The sequence below is a fragment of the Ammospiza caudacuta genome, chromosome 12, assembly GCF_027887145.1.
Source record: "Ammospiza caudacuta isolate bAmmCau1 chromosome 12, bAmmCau1.pri, whole genome shotgun sequence".
In the NCBI taxonomy this organism is placed as follows: Eukaryota; Metazoa; Chordata; class Aves; order Passeriformes; family Passerellidae; genus Ammospiza; species Ammospiza caudacuta.
The window spans coordinates 13,475,353-13,493,323 of record NC_080604.1 but is presented as its reverse complement, the minus strand read 5'-3'; the positions used below and the strand labels follow the sequence as shown (position 1 = coordinate 13,493,323).

Genomic DNA, 17,971 nt, shown 5'->3' with positions numbered 1-17,971 from the left:
GATTGCAGCACATAGTCATGTGCCAGCCAGCAAGCCCATTTTGTGGCATGGTCGTGCAGTAATTCCAGAAAACATTCCTGTAAACAATTCATCTCCTGCTGTGGTCACTACCCCAAGCTGTCACACTGCATATACACCTTCTGAGTGAGGTGACTGTAAGGAGCAAGACACACAGTGCACACACACTCTTCTCACTACCAACAAAACACCCAAAGCCAAGGGGCAGCAGCTCCTCTGTCCCACTGTGCTCCCTCCAGAGCCACAGCTCAGCCATCTGCAGCCCTTAAGTAAGGGAATTCTCTGTGACTGCTGGTCAAAGCAGATCCACTGCAATTTAACTCCTCCAGATCTCGACTCTTTAGATCATAGTACTTTGGGTTTTGTTTAATTGACTTAGCAAAAGCACGTTCAACCAAAGATTATCCAGCTGCTAATCCACATTAGTGCTATGTAGACACACGCTAAATCCCTGACACAGATACAGAATTTTTCTGCAGTGTCATGGGATGCTTAGACTGCTGGTGTCAAACGCAAATAAAGGAAAAGGTTTGCAAACTGCAACCCCACTGCATGCAGGGGGTTCAATCTGAGGCACTCTGACTGCCATACTCAGAGCTCTCTGTAGAACAAGCAGCACCTTGTTCTACTCTGCAAATAGTCTATGTAATATCTTCCTGTGTGTTTGTCTTCTGCAGATGTGATCTTACCATCATGTTGAAATAAGCCAGAAAGACTGATAGGAATTGCCTTTGTACTGCTTTGCCTAACAACAATCATCTTGGAATTTACTCAGGATCTATGGATCAGAGCAAGATTCACAAGATGAGCTGGTAATGTGACAGCAGCAGCCTGTTGACATTGCCTGGCCAGGAGAGATGCTTGGCTCCTGATGTCTGACTGGGCATTTGTGACCCCTTCTTTTAGGGCAGTCCAGTTCCCCTTTCCCAGGCCATGCTCATGTCTCCTCCTGACTTGCCTTTTTGTTCCCTCCAGAGCCCCCCTGCCTGCCAGCACCTGGACTGGGCTGTTGACTTGAACTACCTGAAGGACACCTGCTGGCATTTTACAAGCAACCATTTCAACCACTGCAGCCGAAGTTGAGGAAAGTGTTTTGTTGCTATGGCCACGCAGAGGATTAGGAAGTCAAGTATAGTGGTTTCTTCATCTCAAGAGCCTTAGGTGTTGACCTGCCAGCAGCACTGCAGGAATAAAAGTATTTTTGGCATCCTGATCACTCTCTGTGCTCCTGCTTTTCCATCTTAGTACCACAATTTTTCAGGAGGTGAAGAGACAGAAATTACCTCTTCCTTCTGTCACAGTCCTCCACCCAAAATGGGACCTACTGTATCCTTCGGGGTAGAAAATGGTGGCTGAAGGTACTGTGCTATCTACCAGAGCAATTCAGACTATCACAGCTGAAGCAGGGAGATCAAAGGCCAAGTGGAATGACAGAACCTCTTTCAGGAGAAAACATACCATGCTTAGAATCCAGAAACTGCAACCCATGACAGTGCCTGATAAGGCAACCCTAACCCTCACTATGGTGCTCTTCCACCTACTTCTGTTTCTCTCTTTGCTCTTGCAGAGCAGTCTGGCTGAAGCATTACAAACTGCTTCTTCCTGAGCACTGCTGCAAACTTGCTACCAGCAAGCACTGAAAGCCTGCCAGACCTTGGGAATGGCATGGGACTACACACAGGAATTGTGGCACTACCATTGTGAACAAAGCAGCTCCCAAGACAAGCTGTTTTCTTTCCAGTATTTCCTTCTCTTCTCAGGAGATTCTTTCCATCTTACAGAAAATGCAGAGGTGGGCCCCAGCAACAATTCCAACCCTTCCTATTGATATCTCTCCCTGGGGAGAACAGTTACCCTCATTTATGAAAACTGTCAGACACTGGGGTTTTTCTCTGGAATCGTGAGACACTTGTTAAGAAAGTCTTATAAATTTTCAATGTTTTGCTTGTTTGTTATTTTATTTTCCATACGATGAGAGAGTACTCAGATTTAGCTGGTGGCTGATTCAGAATCACTACAAAAAGACTCATCAGAAAGCCTGCAGAGGCTACACGAGCATATGACGCTGTTAGCAACCTCTTATCTCAGGGTCTCTTTATTCCATGTTGGCCTGAACACACAGTGTTTGCTCCACGGGCTCTGCTCTTTCTTCCCCAGGCCAGCTCATGGCTCGACGCTGCCCTATCGCAGTGTCAGACTCCAGAAGGGTGCCTTTGTTATGGTGTGAGATTAGGCTCAGCTCCAGGGTCCCCATTCCCCAGCAGGAACACTCAGCCTTCAGGGCAGAACTCCTTTGTGCTGGCACAGTGCTCGAAGCTTGCTCCCAGCAGATTCCTACCTCTGCTTGTCACCAGCACCCAGCTTTTTTCAACCTGTGTCATCAGGAGGGTCAGCAGGTGAAAAGGGGGACAGGACAGATGGAGAGTGAGGTCTGCTTAGTTTGAAAAGCTTCCTTCCCCAAACACCACAGCCATTTCAAACCCTGGTGGATGTGTTAGACAGAGAAAGTGCTGTGAGCTGCAAGCATGCAGGATGCAGAGATGCCAGAGCTCAGAGTTGAGGCATGCGCTGAGGACAGGCATATGACAGCTGGCTGTTATCAGCACAGCTCCTTGCTCCTCTAGGGGCTCAGGCAGGAGTGTCTGTGTTCAAGGGCCAGCACTTCAGATAAGGTCAGACTAGAGAGGAACAGGCCTCCCGAGGTTTGTTTGTCTGTAGACACAAACACAGGTGCTCCAGTGTTTTCAGAGCCATAGAAGTGCAGCCCTGCACTCCCTTTACCAGACACTCATTTTGCTGAGAAATGCCCTGCTCCCACCTCACCTGGATCTGGGCACTTCTAGTGGGCTGCTTCCAATCCTCAGGAAGTTATCAGAATGGGCTGATGAGGAGGAGCTGGAGGACTTGACTTCACCCATCCCTGTGGAAGGCAGCCTGTCTTCAGACTGCTGTGCTCTGCTCCAGAGCACGGCTTGCGGTGACGATGCACAGCTCTTCCTCCTGAGGGATAGAGGACGTGGGTGAGAAAGCTGACTTTTCTATGTACTCCAACTAGGAAGCCTTTCCACCACAGGCTGGAGTTCAGCCCAGCAGCTACAAGCTCTTGTTTCCACTGAACCCGCCCTCCTCCCTCCCAAGGAGCCATGAGTCACGGAAAGGGCTCAGCGAGGGGGTACACTGAGCTCAGCCCATCTCAGCCCATTCTTTTATGGATCACCATCCACGTGACCTGCAAATCAGAGATGGGAGAATGCATCAGCCCACACACACACAGCAATTGCTTTGTTTAGTCTAGCAGCAAAAATGCCTTGAGCAAGGGGCCTCCCAGCGGGGAAAGACCATTTCAATCTGCTCCAACTCCTCAGTGTCAGCCCAGGTGGGCGTTCATGCGCACCGAGGGCAACAGGGACACACCACAGTGTTATTTTCCCTTTCAGCAATTCCCTTTGGACACCTCTGACCACACTTCTGACCATGTGCTTACAGCTGGCACTCACTCTAGAGGTAGCTACACTTCAGTTCTTTCTCTGAAGTGTATGCTGACAGCCCAAACTGCTCTGGCTTCTTTCCTAGCCAGCACATTCAGACTCAGTCATGATTCATTGTCCATTGCTGCATCAGGCCTTAGCTCACAGTACCATCCAACTACATGCCAAACAAGTACACATCTGGGACTAATTCATATCACTGCTGCTCCACGTTCAGAAGATTATCCTTCTTACAGTTTGGTTTTTTTTTCCCCTGGAAGAGTCCCAAGAATTACTCCCCTTCCAAGAACACACTGAATTGGACAAAGACTCTCTATGTACAAAAGTAAAAAAGAAAAATTCTAAAGCTAATAAACTCTAGGGGAACTCTTCCTAAAACATGGAAGGGGATCTCAGCTTTGAGATCTCAAGCACTGTTAGCAAGTGCAGCTAAAGACAGGCTCATTGTACAGTGGAAAGTGAGATATCCTCCCTTCATTTTTTGAAGGGTGTCCACCCTCAAACATCACACCACAGCCTCTCTTAAGCTTTATTCATCTCATGTTATCATAGCTGCCAACATCTCCAAGTACAGCCTGCAGAAACAGGTCTGAACAGCTAAAAATCAAATGCCTCTCCCTGCACAGAGACTGTGAGGCCACCTGTTTTCAGGGCAACACAACAAAGTACAGCCCCTCATGCTATGCAGAGCACAGCTCATCCAGCTTGTAGCAAGCCCTATGTATTCTCCAGACTACAGAGCCACAACAGCCTGCAGTAAAACACCCATGACCAGTCTTCTCACTGAGCACTCACGGCATTGCTCACAACATTCCCCTTTCCCAAGCTCATGCCCCCCAGCGTGGCCCAAACCATCCCTGCAGAGCAGCTGCTGGCCCCATCACAGCCTGAGGTCTCCCACAGAAATAAGAGCAACCCAGAGTTAGGAAGCACATTGCAAAATCAAGCCCTGCTCCACACAAGTGCATCTCCTCCAGCATGCTCTGGTCACTTCACATCTTGTAAAAAGCACACATAGGTTCTGTGCAGCAGAATCCAGCCTGTATGTCCTGAGAATTCAGAGCAACACAAATGCTTCCAGCTCACTACCCTGCAGCCCTGCAAGTGGAAAATTGTTCTCTACTCAATGCAGTCACTTCGATGTGGATAGGCAGGCTCTGTGTGTTAAGAGGACTCTGTGTTGCTCACTTAGCAAAGAGTTTGGGACACTCCATCTCCATTTTGTGATTCTGCAGGGATATTCTCCTTTCCCTTCTCAGCACTTTAGACTGAACATACAATGTGCTTTAGAAAGGCTGCTGCCACGAGCACGGCTGCAAGCTCAGTCCCAGAGGATTTCAAATGCCTCCAGCACAACCCAGATTTAATTTAAAATAATTGCAATATAAAATAGCATCTTCACATGTGCTGAGGGAGAGAAGAGAAAAATTAAACTGAGAGGGGCAACCCTACAGCAAGGCTCTGAAATCCCCAAACAGCACCAGAAACTCCACAAGCAAGTCCAAAACCTGTCCCAGAGCAGCAGAGTTGCCAGACACCTTCTCCTCTTCCAGACAGGCACCTGCATCCCCAGGCAAGTCCTCTGTGACCCTCTATCAAGAGGCAGTACTGAAAAGTCTGTGTTCTCCCCTGGAAATGTCTCTAAGCAGTGCTTCAGGCAGGAACCTCCTTTCAGCACACACACCTCATGCTGGTAGAGGGGCTAAAATGTAGAGGGAATTCTTGGCCACCCAGCCCATCTCCCACTAACTTCAGACACTCCCTGTGTATAATGTCTTTCCTAAACTCTGATTAAGCTTCATTTTAGGGCAGCTAAACCATCTCCACTTTTCCCTGGGGAGGCTGCTGTGAAATGTAATTTTTCTGCTAGTTTGGAACAATCTTTTAAAAGTAATGAAATCCTTTGTGGATGAAGTTTAACAGTGAAACTGGTGAAAATGAAACAAATGCGCTTTACTCTCATCTATGTACAAACTTTGGAGCATCCCTGCAGAACCCTGGCAGCCTTTTAACATGGGGTGGCCTCCAACTTTTGATGCAGAAGCTCTGGAGTACAAACTGCAGCAAAGCTTCTGACAGCCAAATTCCTCCCCTCACTGTAAGGAATCCATGCTAGGGAGAGCAAAGCTGGAGGGCAAGACACTTCAGAAATATGTTTTCCATCAGGCCCAGAGCCAGCCCCTTCTGTTCAGCCCAAGTGGTTTTCTCCTCACCATGCTGCTTGAGCCTGTGCTCCTGCTGGCATCAGCTCCACTGCTTCATAGGTAAAGCTCCCAGCTGCTCCAGGGGAACTTTCCATCCCCAGGGAGAAGTCACTGCTCAGGCTTGTGGTGCTGCCTCGGTCTTTCTGCTCTAGAGAGAAGTAAACAGAGCTACCTGAAGACCAACTTGGTTTCATTCACTTTCTCTCCCTTTCAGCAATACACTTCCCTCTACCCTGTGTTCTGGCAAGGCCCCACAGGCAGCACACCCATTTGGGGTCATGCTGAAGCTGAAAATCCAAGTCCACAAACAATGAACCATCAGCAGCACCCAGGGGCACTGATGCTTGACACTCACTGAGCATGCAGATCTCTTCCAGGGTGAAGCCAGGTGGCAAACTCTTCCTTCTGGGGATGGAAAGACAAAGTTACCTCAGGCACACTCCAGGGCAGGCTGGCCATAGCCAGGTCTCTGTCACACACAGCAGATCAGAGTAGTGGGGAATTAGCTATGCAGGGGTAGAGGGGAGAGGATGGGCCAGTGTGCATTGTCTGACTCCTAACAGTCCCAACCCAAACTCCCTGTGCTGTGAGAAGGTGGCAACAGGCAACACTGCACATGATGTGCTTATTCAGAGCATCCAGGGTGGGCTTTGCTTCTTTCTGTCCCTCCTGAAATAAGGAGGTTTGATGCTGGGCAGTCTGTTACAAACCAGCCACCCCTCTGTGCCCACCAGTGCCTGATGGAGCTTGCTGTGCAGCCTGCTTGAGCCAGAGCACACACCTCTGGGCTCACCTGTGCTAAAGCAGCCATGGATAGTCATTAGGCAGAGAGTACATTTCAGCATGGACAGTTTTTCAGAGCACAACGTGGCATCTCACCAGCCTCGGCCCCGTTTTGCAGCCTTCAGAGTGCAGAATAAATTAAAGAAAACTGGGCCAGGACACCAGGGCTTCCATCTCCCCAAAGAAGCAGCACTAACAAGCTCCCTGGCTCTGTAGCCCATGCAGCAGCAAGCACAGGCTCCTTACCTCTGTGACTTCAGAGCAGAGAACTCCTCCGAGGTGATGTGCTTCAGAAAATTGAAGCAGAAAAAGAAAATCTGAGCAAAGGGAAAGAGAAAAGCGGTTCAGGAATGAACCCAAGGCTCCATGCAGCCTCTTATCTTGATGAGGAGGTGCTGGCAGGAAGGAGATAGCAAAAAATCTGCAGCTACCAGCCTCCAGTGTGCCACGGGCTGCCACCATCCCATCCTGGGCCTTCTCTTCCATGTAAACTGCCCCTCTACTTCCTGACACAGGGAGGCCCAGAAAGGAAAGGGAACAAGAAGTCTCCTTATCAGTGCCTTGCACACATGCTGCAAGCCCACAGCAGGTACTTATGCCATCAGTGCAGAATGGACAGAGATGGCAGCAGCTGCTTATACACCCAGGTGAGCAGCAAACCCAGCAGGACTTGCACGGTTAGAGCCACATGCTCCACCTCAGCAGCAGACCAGTACCACCTCTGGAAGCATGAGGTACCACAGCATTTGTGGCCCCAAGCTCCTGCCCTGCCACACCCCAGTGTGCTCTGCATCACTCACCACACTGTGCCTCTGCCACCTCACCCACCCCTGCAGAGCTGTGCCCTTCTCCTGGGAGAAGTGGGGAGCAGGCAGTGTCAGAGGCAGCCAGGCACCCCCTCTCCTGCTGCAGATACTGACTCCACCCATGACCAAGCAGGCACCAGAGCAGAGCTCTCAGGCTTGAGCCAGCAGAACTCCAGGAAAGGAACGAATAGGAGGAATGATACTGACTCTTTCAGGGGATTCTGTAGCCCTGAAAGATGGAAAATAGGCCAAAGTTGTGTCTCTGCTGTTTGAAGGCAGAAGATTCCTTAGTAAGGTGAGAGTCCAAGGAGCAAGCGAATAGCAACAGGGTTAGACAAACACCCCATTTCTTTTCTACTCAGAAATGATAGCGCACTATACTGCAACGATAGTCAGAACAATCTGTTCTTGTTGTTCAACAGCAAAAGATTTTGAAGAGAATTCCTTCCACTAATTTTTAGTGTCCTCCAGGCCCACATGTGCACCCACAGACACATCCCACCAAACTCACAAACCAGAACCAGCACAAGCTGCTCCATGAGCCTGTGATGACATGCAAGCCACATGCAGCTGCAGCACCCAGGCAGGAGGGCTGGCACTCAGGAAAAGCACACAAGACTATCCAGCTTTATTTTCAAGGAGTCACACACCTTAAGCATCCTTCTCACTGCTGAGCTGAACAGCAAGTCCTAGCACTCTCTGATGTGGGGCCTGAACACTAATGGCACAGGAGAGAAACTGGCAGGAGTGACACCCCCCAACAAAACTGCAGCCTGAGAGAGAAGTAACCCCACAACTTATGCATCACAAAGTGACAGGGCGAGGCTCTTACCTTGTATTTCCAGCACCTGAAAAATCTTTTTAGAGCCCAGCCACACCACTGATACTACCAGGAGCAGGCAGTGAATGCTGCTACCATAAACAGCTATCCTGAGAACACAAAGCAGTGCTCAGCCACTGCCCCAGACCAACACTCACCTCTTCTCCTTTACTGAGTCGATCAACTAGCATGTGCCTGAAAGAGAGCAAGGGAAGCTCAGTCACAGGTCAGAATCAGCACAAGAGCACAAGCTGTCAAGAACAGCCAGATGCCTGAGCTCAGGTAAAAAAAAAGGCATCAGCCCTTCTTGTCCCAGCTCATTGGGACTGCTCAAACATCAACTTTTGTCTGTGAAAAAACATAAAATGACCTCTCAAGGTTTCTCCCCCATTGCACAGCGATGCACACGTGAGTAAAACTTATCATGCCTACCCAAAGAGAAACCAGTCATAGGCCACTGTCAGGTAGAGAATCTCAGATGGATCAAGGGACGTGTGGATCAGCCCATCCTGCAAAGCAAACAAAGCCTTCAGGCAGCAGCCCTGGGGACCAGAACTTGGGAATTCATGATCTGCTGAAAACTGTCACGGTGATCCAGGGTGCCCATCTTCCTCTACCTGCCTGTGACAGCACGTCTGAAGGAACATTAACAGCTCCACCACCACTGCCTGGTGACAGTCACTCACCCTCCAAGCAATCAGGCCCAGAATCAGAGGAGGCAACCAGGTACTCACGGCCCACAAGGAGAGGCGCAGTAAGGAGATGAAGAGAGGCGTTCGGTCCCAGCCGGATATACAGTGCACCAGGAGCCCGCTGTCATCTGCTCCAGGGGCAGGAAGGAGAAGGGAAAAAAAGGATGTTGCAACGAAAGGAATGATTTCTTTACAGCAAATCTATAGAGACAAGCTACTCTCTGTACCCACAGACCAGGCTCAAGAGCAGAGCTCAGCCAGAACATTGTGTCTTAAATCCAGCAGCCAGCCAATTGCTCAGAGTGTCCTGGGCTGTCAGCGGCACCAGCTGATGTGCTGTCCTGGTCCTGACAGCTGCTCAGGACACAAAGTCATTAGGTATGAACATAACTTTACTACCCTGAACATACACCTCCCCAGCTGTAACCCACTATCACAATCTATTCCTACACTGGTGAGAAAACAGCTTCAACTGAACATTTTTTTCAGTCTCACTACTCTTCCTACTGCACACTGAGCAGAGGCACACACAAGGCACAAATCCTACACCCTACAGAAAATCTGCAGTGTGTCCCAACACAGCTACTGCAGGAGACTATAGCTGGCCATGCTGTCAGAGCCAGCCATGGCTCCATCCATCATTGCTAGGTCACAGTGCCCAGAGGGAATGGGATGCCACACAGGGCAAGAGATACTCCTCAAAGAGGTGGAGTGTCCATGGTGAAAGGGGGTGGAAGGGGCTCTTAAACAGGCACCAAATGAGATCCTGTGTTGGTGAGACAAAACACAGGTAACCAGCAAAACAAGAATCAAAAAGCAAAGACACGAGGTTCCTTCTCTTCAGGTTTAAAGTACTAAAACAATAGGCTAAGTTTTCAGATATCCCTTCATATTCAGGAGGAAAGGGTTTTCAAGGAATCAGCAAGTCCCTCTCTAAGAGGGCAGTTGGAGTTCTGAGATGGTAGGACCATCACCCTGTTTTGAATTAAAAGTGACTTCTGTACTGGGGGTTGATCCACAGTGGCACTGATACCATCAGCTGTTCTTCAGGGACAGTGGCTGCTCCAGTTCCACTGCAGAGAGCAAGGAGTTTGCCTTACCATCACTATTGATAATGGAGATCAGCAGCTTCAGGTAGTTCTGTGTCTGCTGTACGAGGTCCCAGCTCTGCAGGAAGAGGAATGTTGATGGTGAGGGTCACAGCCAAAGGCTGCTCTGCAGTTCAGAGCTGCTCTATCCAGAACAGCAGCAAAGCAGAAATAACCACATGGCCATTCCTCAAAGTGACAGACTTCCCCTTTGTATCAATCTCCCCATTCTCTGCAAAAGGCACTCTGGGACAAGATAACAGGTAGACAAACAAAACAATAAAAGGGCATCTCTCCTGTCTTCCTGGCTGGCAGAGGAGCTGCTTTGCCTGCAGCCCCAAAGCTGCAAGCAGCCCCTGCTCAGAGAGGCAGCAAACACCTGCAGAGCACCGGCCCAGTTCTGCACACGTGCACTTTTCCAAGTGGCTGAGCCACATTCCAGCCACGTGTGCAACACCAGCAGCACAATGGGATGAGCAGGCCAAGGCCAGAGGGCTGTTCCCACAACCCAAGCACTTTGTTCAAAACTCTGTGGTCCTTGAAAATGTTCCCAGCTGGCTGCTGACCCTCACCCACCCTCCAGACAGGCACCAGACTTCTTCAGTAACCCTCAAGCAGCAGCAGAACTACAGAAGGGCTCTGAACTCAAGAGAACTCCAGTATTACAGGACAGGCAGGTGAAGAACATCAGAACAAACCCAAGCTTGTCACTTGACCATCATGTCACGAGCAGATGCAGGGGAATTCAGTGGTTTGATCAGAATCAGGACTAGCTCAAGGGAAATAAGATAGCACTGGCAAGGAAAAAAGCAGAGTGGGACACATTTCATGGCAGAAGTGTTAGTGGTGCAAGTGACATGAGACCACAAGCAACAGAACCCTTGCTGTGTGCCTGCATGTGTGCACATCTGTGTGTAACCACACTGAAGACTAGAGTCAGACACAGAGCATATTGCTCAGCCATGGAGCCTGCAGAGCCACAAAACATTAGGGAAACGGGGAACACAGTCAGCCTGCAGCAGAAAAACACATAATTACAAAATCTTTTATCTGCCCAATTCAATCCATCTTCTGCTTATTTTAGAAGGCATCATCCAATTATCCAGTCTGATCTCTCTGTATCATGAACCAAAAAGTTTTCTTCAGTTGCCCCACGTAAAGCCTGAGGCTTGCACTTGGCAACATCTTTGCCCAGAGAAACATCTCAAATAGGGGTGACAGCTCATTACTCCTTTGGCAGCATGTTCCAGCAGATTATCCTCAAAAGTAATATGCAAGACTGCTTGTCCTTATCTGAAGGCTTGATTTCAGATGCAGATATTGCTTCCTGTGCAGCTCCTCTTCCCCAGATTGAAGAGTGCTTTAGAATTACTATTTTCTCCCTAAAAATGTACTTACACATTAATCACCTTAGTGATTAGCGCTAAACAGACTGAGAACTTCAGTTTTGAGTGAAGCATGTTCTCCAGGCCTCAAATAATTTCTGCATCTATTTATTACACCCTCTTCAATTTTTAATATCCTTTTTAAAATACGGGCTGCTCAGTATTCTAGTGAACAAGTTTCTAGCCATACACGAGCTCTACTTCTATTAGTTCTGCTTCAACATTTCTGTGATTCTGCTTATGCTGGCACTTAAACAATATTTACATCACTGACAACAAACAGTGGCCCAGCACAGGGAGCTCTGCTGGTTCGCTGGTGCTTCCAGCCACAGGGCACAATAATGTGACATGCTCCAGCACAGTCAATCCCCACAAAACCCAGCAGATCCACTGACGTGTGAAATTGAGCATACTAATCAGTACTATAAGGTGATACTCCCTGTTGTGAACAAAGGTAGACTTTGAAGCTTGAGCAAACAGAAGAGTTCAATTACTGTTTGCCACGCTGTCCATAGTACAGAGTGAGACCTGCCATGGCCAGTTATGATTATCTGCTCCTCTCCCATAGGAAGGCACCTTGCATGCCCATGAAGAAGGTGCCCTTGGCTCTGCCCACAGAGGAGTCTCTCTCAAGACTTCCCACAGCCAAGGCAGTCTGCCCAGGGCAGGCCCATGTTGAGCTGAGACTGAGAACAGGTAATACTGCTTTGTTTCCTGTCTTGTTCCTTACCTTTGTTAACAACCTATCTCCCTAATGGATTGCAAATTTTTGAAAGCTACAAAAAAGGTTTGACTTTACAGTCAGCTGCCTTGGGGCACAGCAAGCCCCAGAGCTTTTGGGTACAGGATTTCCACTGCTCTGAACTGTCAAGCAGCCTTGCCCCCACTGGGATGCTATGAAGTGAGCCAGATTACAGCAATAGGAGCAAGTCAGATTTCAAACCTCTCCTGATCCTTCCTGAATGCATCCCTGACCTCCCACAGAGACATCCACTTTGCTCACCTGGTACTCGCTCCAATCAATATTCAGAGACTGGGTCAGAGAGACTGGGATATTTAATGGAGCATCTACATAGTCCTGTAAAAAACCCAGACACAGCTGGTCAGAGAAAAGTCACGACTCAAAGGGACTGAGTTCCAGAAAAAAAAAACCCAAGACAACAAATGCCAAATGGTGCATGAGAAGAAAACATCTCAGCAAAGCATCTTTGGATGCAAAGTCCTGAAGAGGTAAGAATAAACTCAGACTCTTGGAACGACTAATGGACCAGAGGAGCTTTTATGTGCTCCCAACAGTGAAAGCTGGGCATATTAGTCTGAATTTCTATAAGACTGCCCCACTCAACCATCCTCTCAGGAGGAGACAAAAAGTGAACTGTCTGAAGGCAGTTCAGAACTGAGAACCAAGGCTATCAATAAGGTCAGAATTCAAAACTGGGAGCAATCCGTATCTTCCATGAGAGGTCGAGCATCCTAGACTTCAGGATAATGATTAATTTATCTTACATATTAATTTTACAATCAATAATTTAGTACATTCCGTATCTGTTTTGTTTGTCCTGCTGATTTCCTCCTTGTGACTAGAAATAGGCACATGACATACAGACCATCACTGAGGAACTGGGAGGCAAGACTTAAACCCAGTAAAACACACAGCTCTCCATTTTGTAACATCCATGTACCTGTTTCCAGTTAAATATGAGACCTTCAGCTGTATAATCCCGGTCTTTGTAGTCCTTAAAAAATTCACAGCCTGCAATAAAAGGAGATAATGAACAACGATTCAGCTAACTGGTATCTAACTAGTGAAGTGCCTGTGGGACTAGGAGTGCTGGCAGCCCCAGGCTCCAGAAATCCAAACCAATCAAAACTGCTGCCTGTGGGAAGAGAAGAGCAGTAATCCTCAGTACACTGTGCAGCACGGCCTCCAGCAACAACAGCCCAGGGCACTCAGCAGTACAGACACTCACACAGCAAAGGGCAAACTCCAGCTACAGCAAACGGGGAGCTTGAGGGACTGATTTAATTTTTTCCTGAACAAAAGGTTTCAGCAAGGTGCTTTGTTTTGCAGGGCCTTGGACTTCTGCACAGATCTAAGGCATCAGCTTGACATGCTGAGTGAGAAGGAGCCACCAAAAGAAGGTGCTGGCAGAGCCCCAGGGAAAGCCAATTTTCACAGGGCATCTGCTGCAGGCAACAAGAAAGGGCTCTGTCAGAGGGGGCTTGATTTCTCTCACATTTAAGTCTTCTCTTTCCAACATGGGATTTACCCTATCTGAAGGAAGGAGGTACATAACCACTTCCAAGCTGTCCCTCAAGCCCTCCTCTACTGAAGTGTGTCCTTTGGCTCAGCTCTTCTCAAACAACCATTTGAAGTCTCTGCTGCAAGCCGCAGTCACTTAGTCACAGCTGAGCAGCACCATTAGCACTGCAGCTGCCTGCAGGCGACAGAAAATACCTCTGCCAGCGTGCTGTGCACACCTCAGCAGTGCCACAGCACCCAGACACCCCTGTGGCAGGCACAGATATGGAGAGAGATTCCCACCCTGCAAGTCACAAGTAACTTCAATGGAAAAAAAATTAAGGGAAGAATCTGTGCAAGGATAGGACTAATCCTCAAATATGCAGTCAGGACACAGTCTGTCAGTTGAGATTTAACTCCAATTAGACAATGACTTCGTGCAAAGAATGGGGGATTATGGCATAAGTGTTGGCATCCACAAATACCAAAAGCTTCTACAGACACCCAATTTTAACTCAAGTCTTTCACTCCAGACAGTTCTCACTCTTCACTTGGTAAAATCTGTCTGGATGGCTGAGCCCAAAGAGTGGTGGTGAACAGAGTTAAATCCAGTTGCTATCTGATCCCCAGGTTTTGTGGTGTTCCCCAGGGTTCAGTATTGGGGCCTGTTTAATATATTAACTGATGACCTGGATGAGGGGATCAAGTGCACCCTCTGCAAGGAGTGGAGTCACCAGCCCTGGAGGTATTTAAAAGACAGGTAGATGTGGCACTCAGGGACATGGCTTACTAGGGGACTGGGCAGCACTGAGTTAACAACTGGACTCAATTATCTTAAAGGTCTTTTCCAACCACAACAATTCTATGACTCTGTTTGGACACTGCCTTGCTCACCTAAGGCAAAAGGATCTCAGAATAACTTCAGAAACAAATTACAAAACATAAATTCTTTCAGTGCAACCCTGGACACATCAATAAGAATGTATCACAGCATTTGGCCAGTCACTAGAGGGGTTGCTGATCCTTAGATGTGTATGCCTTAGATTTAACAGAATGACAACATTCCCCCATGGACCAGCTCTGCTGAAATCAGGCAACATCTGCAGGGAGTATTTGCAGTTTTATAAGGTTTATCTCTAGTGTGGCAGTGAAGAGCTGCTAAAAGAAATCAGCTGTCCCAGAGGGTAGAAGGGGAAGGACCACCACTGAATAATATTGCTTACCATATGCAGATCCCCACACAGAAACAACTCTGCAGTTTAACCCTATAGAGTCACTTCTTCATTCCTTACAGCCCTACATAAGACCTGTGTACACAGTCTTTGTCATGTTCCAAGTCTGCTGATGAGGGCAGCAGCAACACGTATCCGTGTTATGTACTACAGAAAGCAGTAATACTCTTATTTCTGTATACCTGGCAACCTGCATGGCAAACTCGATAAAAATATTCACGCGGCTTCTATGAATTGTCACTAATTTCTGTATAAAAGGAAATATACCTTCAAAAAAATCTTTAAGAGCAATAACTAGCAATCATGGAAGTCTGGGTCTGGATCAGCCACCAGAGTTTTGCTGGTTTTTTTCTCCTCTCCCTTTCTTTGTGCATTAGGGAGAAAGGAGAGTCTGCAGACAGACCTCAGCACAGCAGCCTCCCATCTGATCCTGTCGCCAAGCCTGACATCAGCAGGCAGCAGGAATATTCAGTTCATCAGTAAGAGTGAGTGACCCAGCAGTGGTTGCTAGGCACAGGGATGGATATAGCCAAGGAGACAGGCTGCAAAGGGCTGCCTCTGTTGAACACTGCAGGCTCAGGTGAACTCTTCTGCAAGCACTGAGGATTTCTTACAGTGGAGCTCTGGAACACCAGACTAGAAATTACCCTTAAGAATTGGGTCTTTACATAACAAAGAACAAGATATGTATTTTGCATCAAGTAGTAGTTTAGAGTTGCAGAGGTGTCAAAGGCCATCTTAACCAGCTCCACCTCTGGGACTTTTCCTCTGTGCTTGAATTAATAAGGACTGCTGGGAAATTATTTTGCCACCTCAAAGAGTGCCTAATGCTGACTCACTGCCAGAGCATCCAGTTCATTGCACTGTTCTCAACTTAAAGGAGTTTTTCTCCAGAAGGAACACAGGAAACATTCAGCAAGTCATGGTCATTTACATATACACACCCAGAGTTATTTCCCAGTGCCCAGAAACAGACTGTCACCTGTCCCTTGTGAATCCCTCTGGACATCATTCCTGTACCTGGATATGGGATGGAGAGAAGTGTGAAATCAGCATAACGTTGAGCTTTATCCACCTTCTCAGAAGACGTCACACTGCACAGGACAAAAGGAGAACAGCAGATATTTACAGAGTGTTTTTTGCACAGACACCAGCACCCAAAAATCTACCTGTTGCATCTCCCTGGGTTATGACTTGACTCAGCTGCGAGCAGGGGCAGAACTTACTCAACACATCCACATAAATAGGTACAGCCCAAAATCACTAAGGCTTTTCTCTAAGATAAGTGGAAGAAACAGCTCTCTCTGTTCCTATGCACAGAGGGCTCCGTTGCTGCCTCCCTTCTGAAGGGGTGACTGTCTCATTACTATAAGATCTACAGGGAAAAAGCCACTCAGACTGCAGAAGACAGATGAAAGCAGCTATGTTGCCCATTGATACAGTTTTCCGTGCCCTAAAACCTTGTGGTTTTCTTTACAGCATCAACTGTATTCTGCTGTAGAATTCTTCCAAGGACTGCTCCCAGGATGCTGAGTCCACACCTGACAGCAAATTCACAGGTAAGGGCTACACTAGCTGCAAACCAAAGCCTGCACAAAAGCAAAAGAACCCAGACTCACTTCAAGCCAAATTTCACCTTCTTGTTTTCCACCATCAGGTCACAAATGTATCGGACAGACAGGTATCGAAGCAGCTTGATGTCGTGCCCTCTGACCTTGTCAAACAGCTGGGAGTCTGCATTTCTGCAAGACAGAATGAGGCAAGCAAGGTGAGCATGGAAGACTGACCAAGGTGAGTCTGATTCTTCCCAGATGAGCCACAGTTCTTCCCTGAACCACTTCCAGCCATAAGCAGCAGAGCATGAGCCAAGTCAGACTCTGCAAACTGACACTGCAAGCTTTGTGCTCATGGTCCCTTCCCACATTTCACTCTGTTCTGCAACAAACACATAAGATACAACACAATTTCTACAGCCTGAAGATGTACTTTTAGGTGAAGTAAACACAGCCACACCCTTCAAATGCATTTTTAATGGCTCTACATATTCCTGTGTCCGGCCCTTTCTCTGAAAATAAATTAGCAAGCTTCAGCCAGCCATTAATACTCAAGACTCTTTTCCAAAAGCAAGGAATGTAAGACCCTGAGCCTGCTGATGGGTCTCAAGCCTGTGCCCAAAACCCAAACTAGGAAAGAGCAGAAATGAATGGCTGAGCCAGTCAGCAAACTCCCTTTTCCTCACCCCAATCATTCATACAAACCTAAACACAGAGTCTTCTTCAGAAATGTCTTCTGCATCTGCCCAAGCATCATCAGAACCTCCTGCAACAAAGGCATTAAGAAGTGAAGCTTTTGTGAACCAACTTGATCCTCAACCCGACAAGATACATATACAAACAAAAAGGTCATGGCTTAATGCCTTCTCTTCACACCTAAGTGTGGTTCCCCATAATTCCTCTTCCTGAAAATCTTGTTTTCTAATGTAGCCCACACTCCTCGTCATTGCAAAGTACCTGGGCAGGTCAAACCCATAACTGAAAGCCAGAGGACTCCTCAAAAATGGTATGCAGTGCTTTTTTAAGCCAAGCTTCAGCTCCCACACCATAGACACCCACTACTCCCTGAAGAGCTTTCCCTGGAGGAGTCCAGTATATCTCACCATTAGCAGCACTGATTCCCAATGATTAGTCAAGCAACAGCAAGTTCTAATCCTCTTTCCTTCATTATTCCCATCCCCAGTGTTTGGGAATTGCTACCCTGAATCCTTTGGGATGCCTTTATTTGCCTATATATTTCCTGTAACTCACTCTTCAACCTCAAGCTCTTTCCTCACTGAGGCTCTTTTGAGGTGTGGCACTGTCCTGTATACAGTGCTTGGAAATGGACATAAGGTTTCATTCTTTGCTCTGTTATGCTAAGCCTGATACAAGCAGCCCATGCTAGAGCTCCCACTGGTTTTGGGAAGAGCTTGCCCTCATGTGTAGCTCTGTCCCAGCACTGACCAGCCTCACCATGCAGACAGTGACAAATGGCTCCTCACTCACCAGAGAAGATGTAGTTGTAGCCAGTGCGCCCATAGAGCTCTCCCCAGCCAGCCAGTGTTGCTGATCTGCAAATATGCTGGAGGAAGATTTTTTTATTAATCACACAGGCTCCAGGAGTCCTTCCCTTATCATGCCTATTTGCTGTCAGGTTACATAGAAAGGTTGGTATCTA

General features: G+C 47.8%; 1 protein-coding gene across 2 annotated transcripts in view; it reads right to left on the bottom strand.

The window, feature by feature from the left end:
• The window catches only part of MTMR14 (myotubularin related protein 14), a 30,753-nt gene that overhangs the window by 7,039 nt on the left and 5,743 nt on the right, over positions 1-17,971 (bottom strand). For both annotated transcript variants that reach the window (XM_058813227.1, XM_058813228.1), the window contains exons 4-17: positions 17,800-17,875; positions 17,017-17,077; positions 16,378-16,500; positions 15,779-15,852; positions 12,967-13,037; positions 12,288-12,362; positions 9,912-9,978; positions 8,854-8,939; positions 8,552-8,628; positions 8,278-8,314; positions 6,740-6,810; positions 6,066-6,115; positions 5,720-5,858; positions 2,842-3,018 (exon numbers count right to left, since the gene is read on the bottom strand). In XM_058813227.1, coding sequence (XP_058669210.1) covers positions 2,842-3,018; positions 5,720-5,858; positions 6,066-6,115; positions 6,740-6,810; positions 8,278-8,314; positions 8,552-8,628; positions 8,854-8,939; positions 9,912-9,978; positions 12,288-12,362; positions 12,967-13,037; positions 15,779-15,852; positions 16,378-16,500; positions 17,017-17,077; positions 17,800-17,875 — 1,184 coding nt within the window. The remainder of the gene's footprint in view (positions 1-2,841; positions 3,019-5,719; positions 5,859-6,065; positions 6,116-6,739; positions 6,811-8,277; positions 8,315-8,551; positions 8,629-8,853; positions 8,940-9,911; positions 9,979-12,287; positions 12,363-12,966; positions 13,038-15,778; positions 15,853-16,377; positions 16,501-17,016; positions 17,078-17,799; positions 17,876-17,971) is intronic.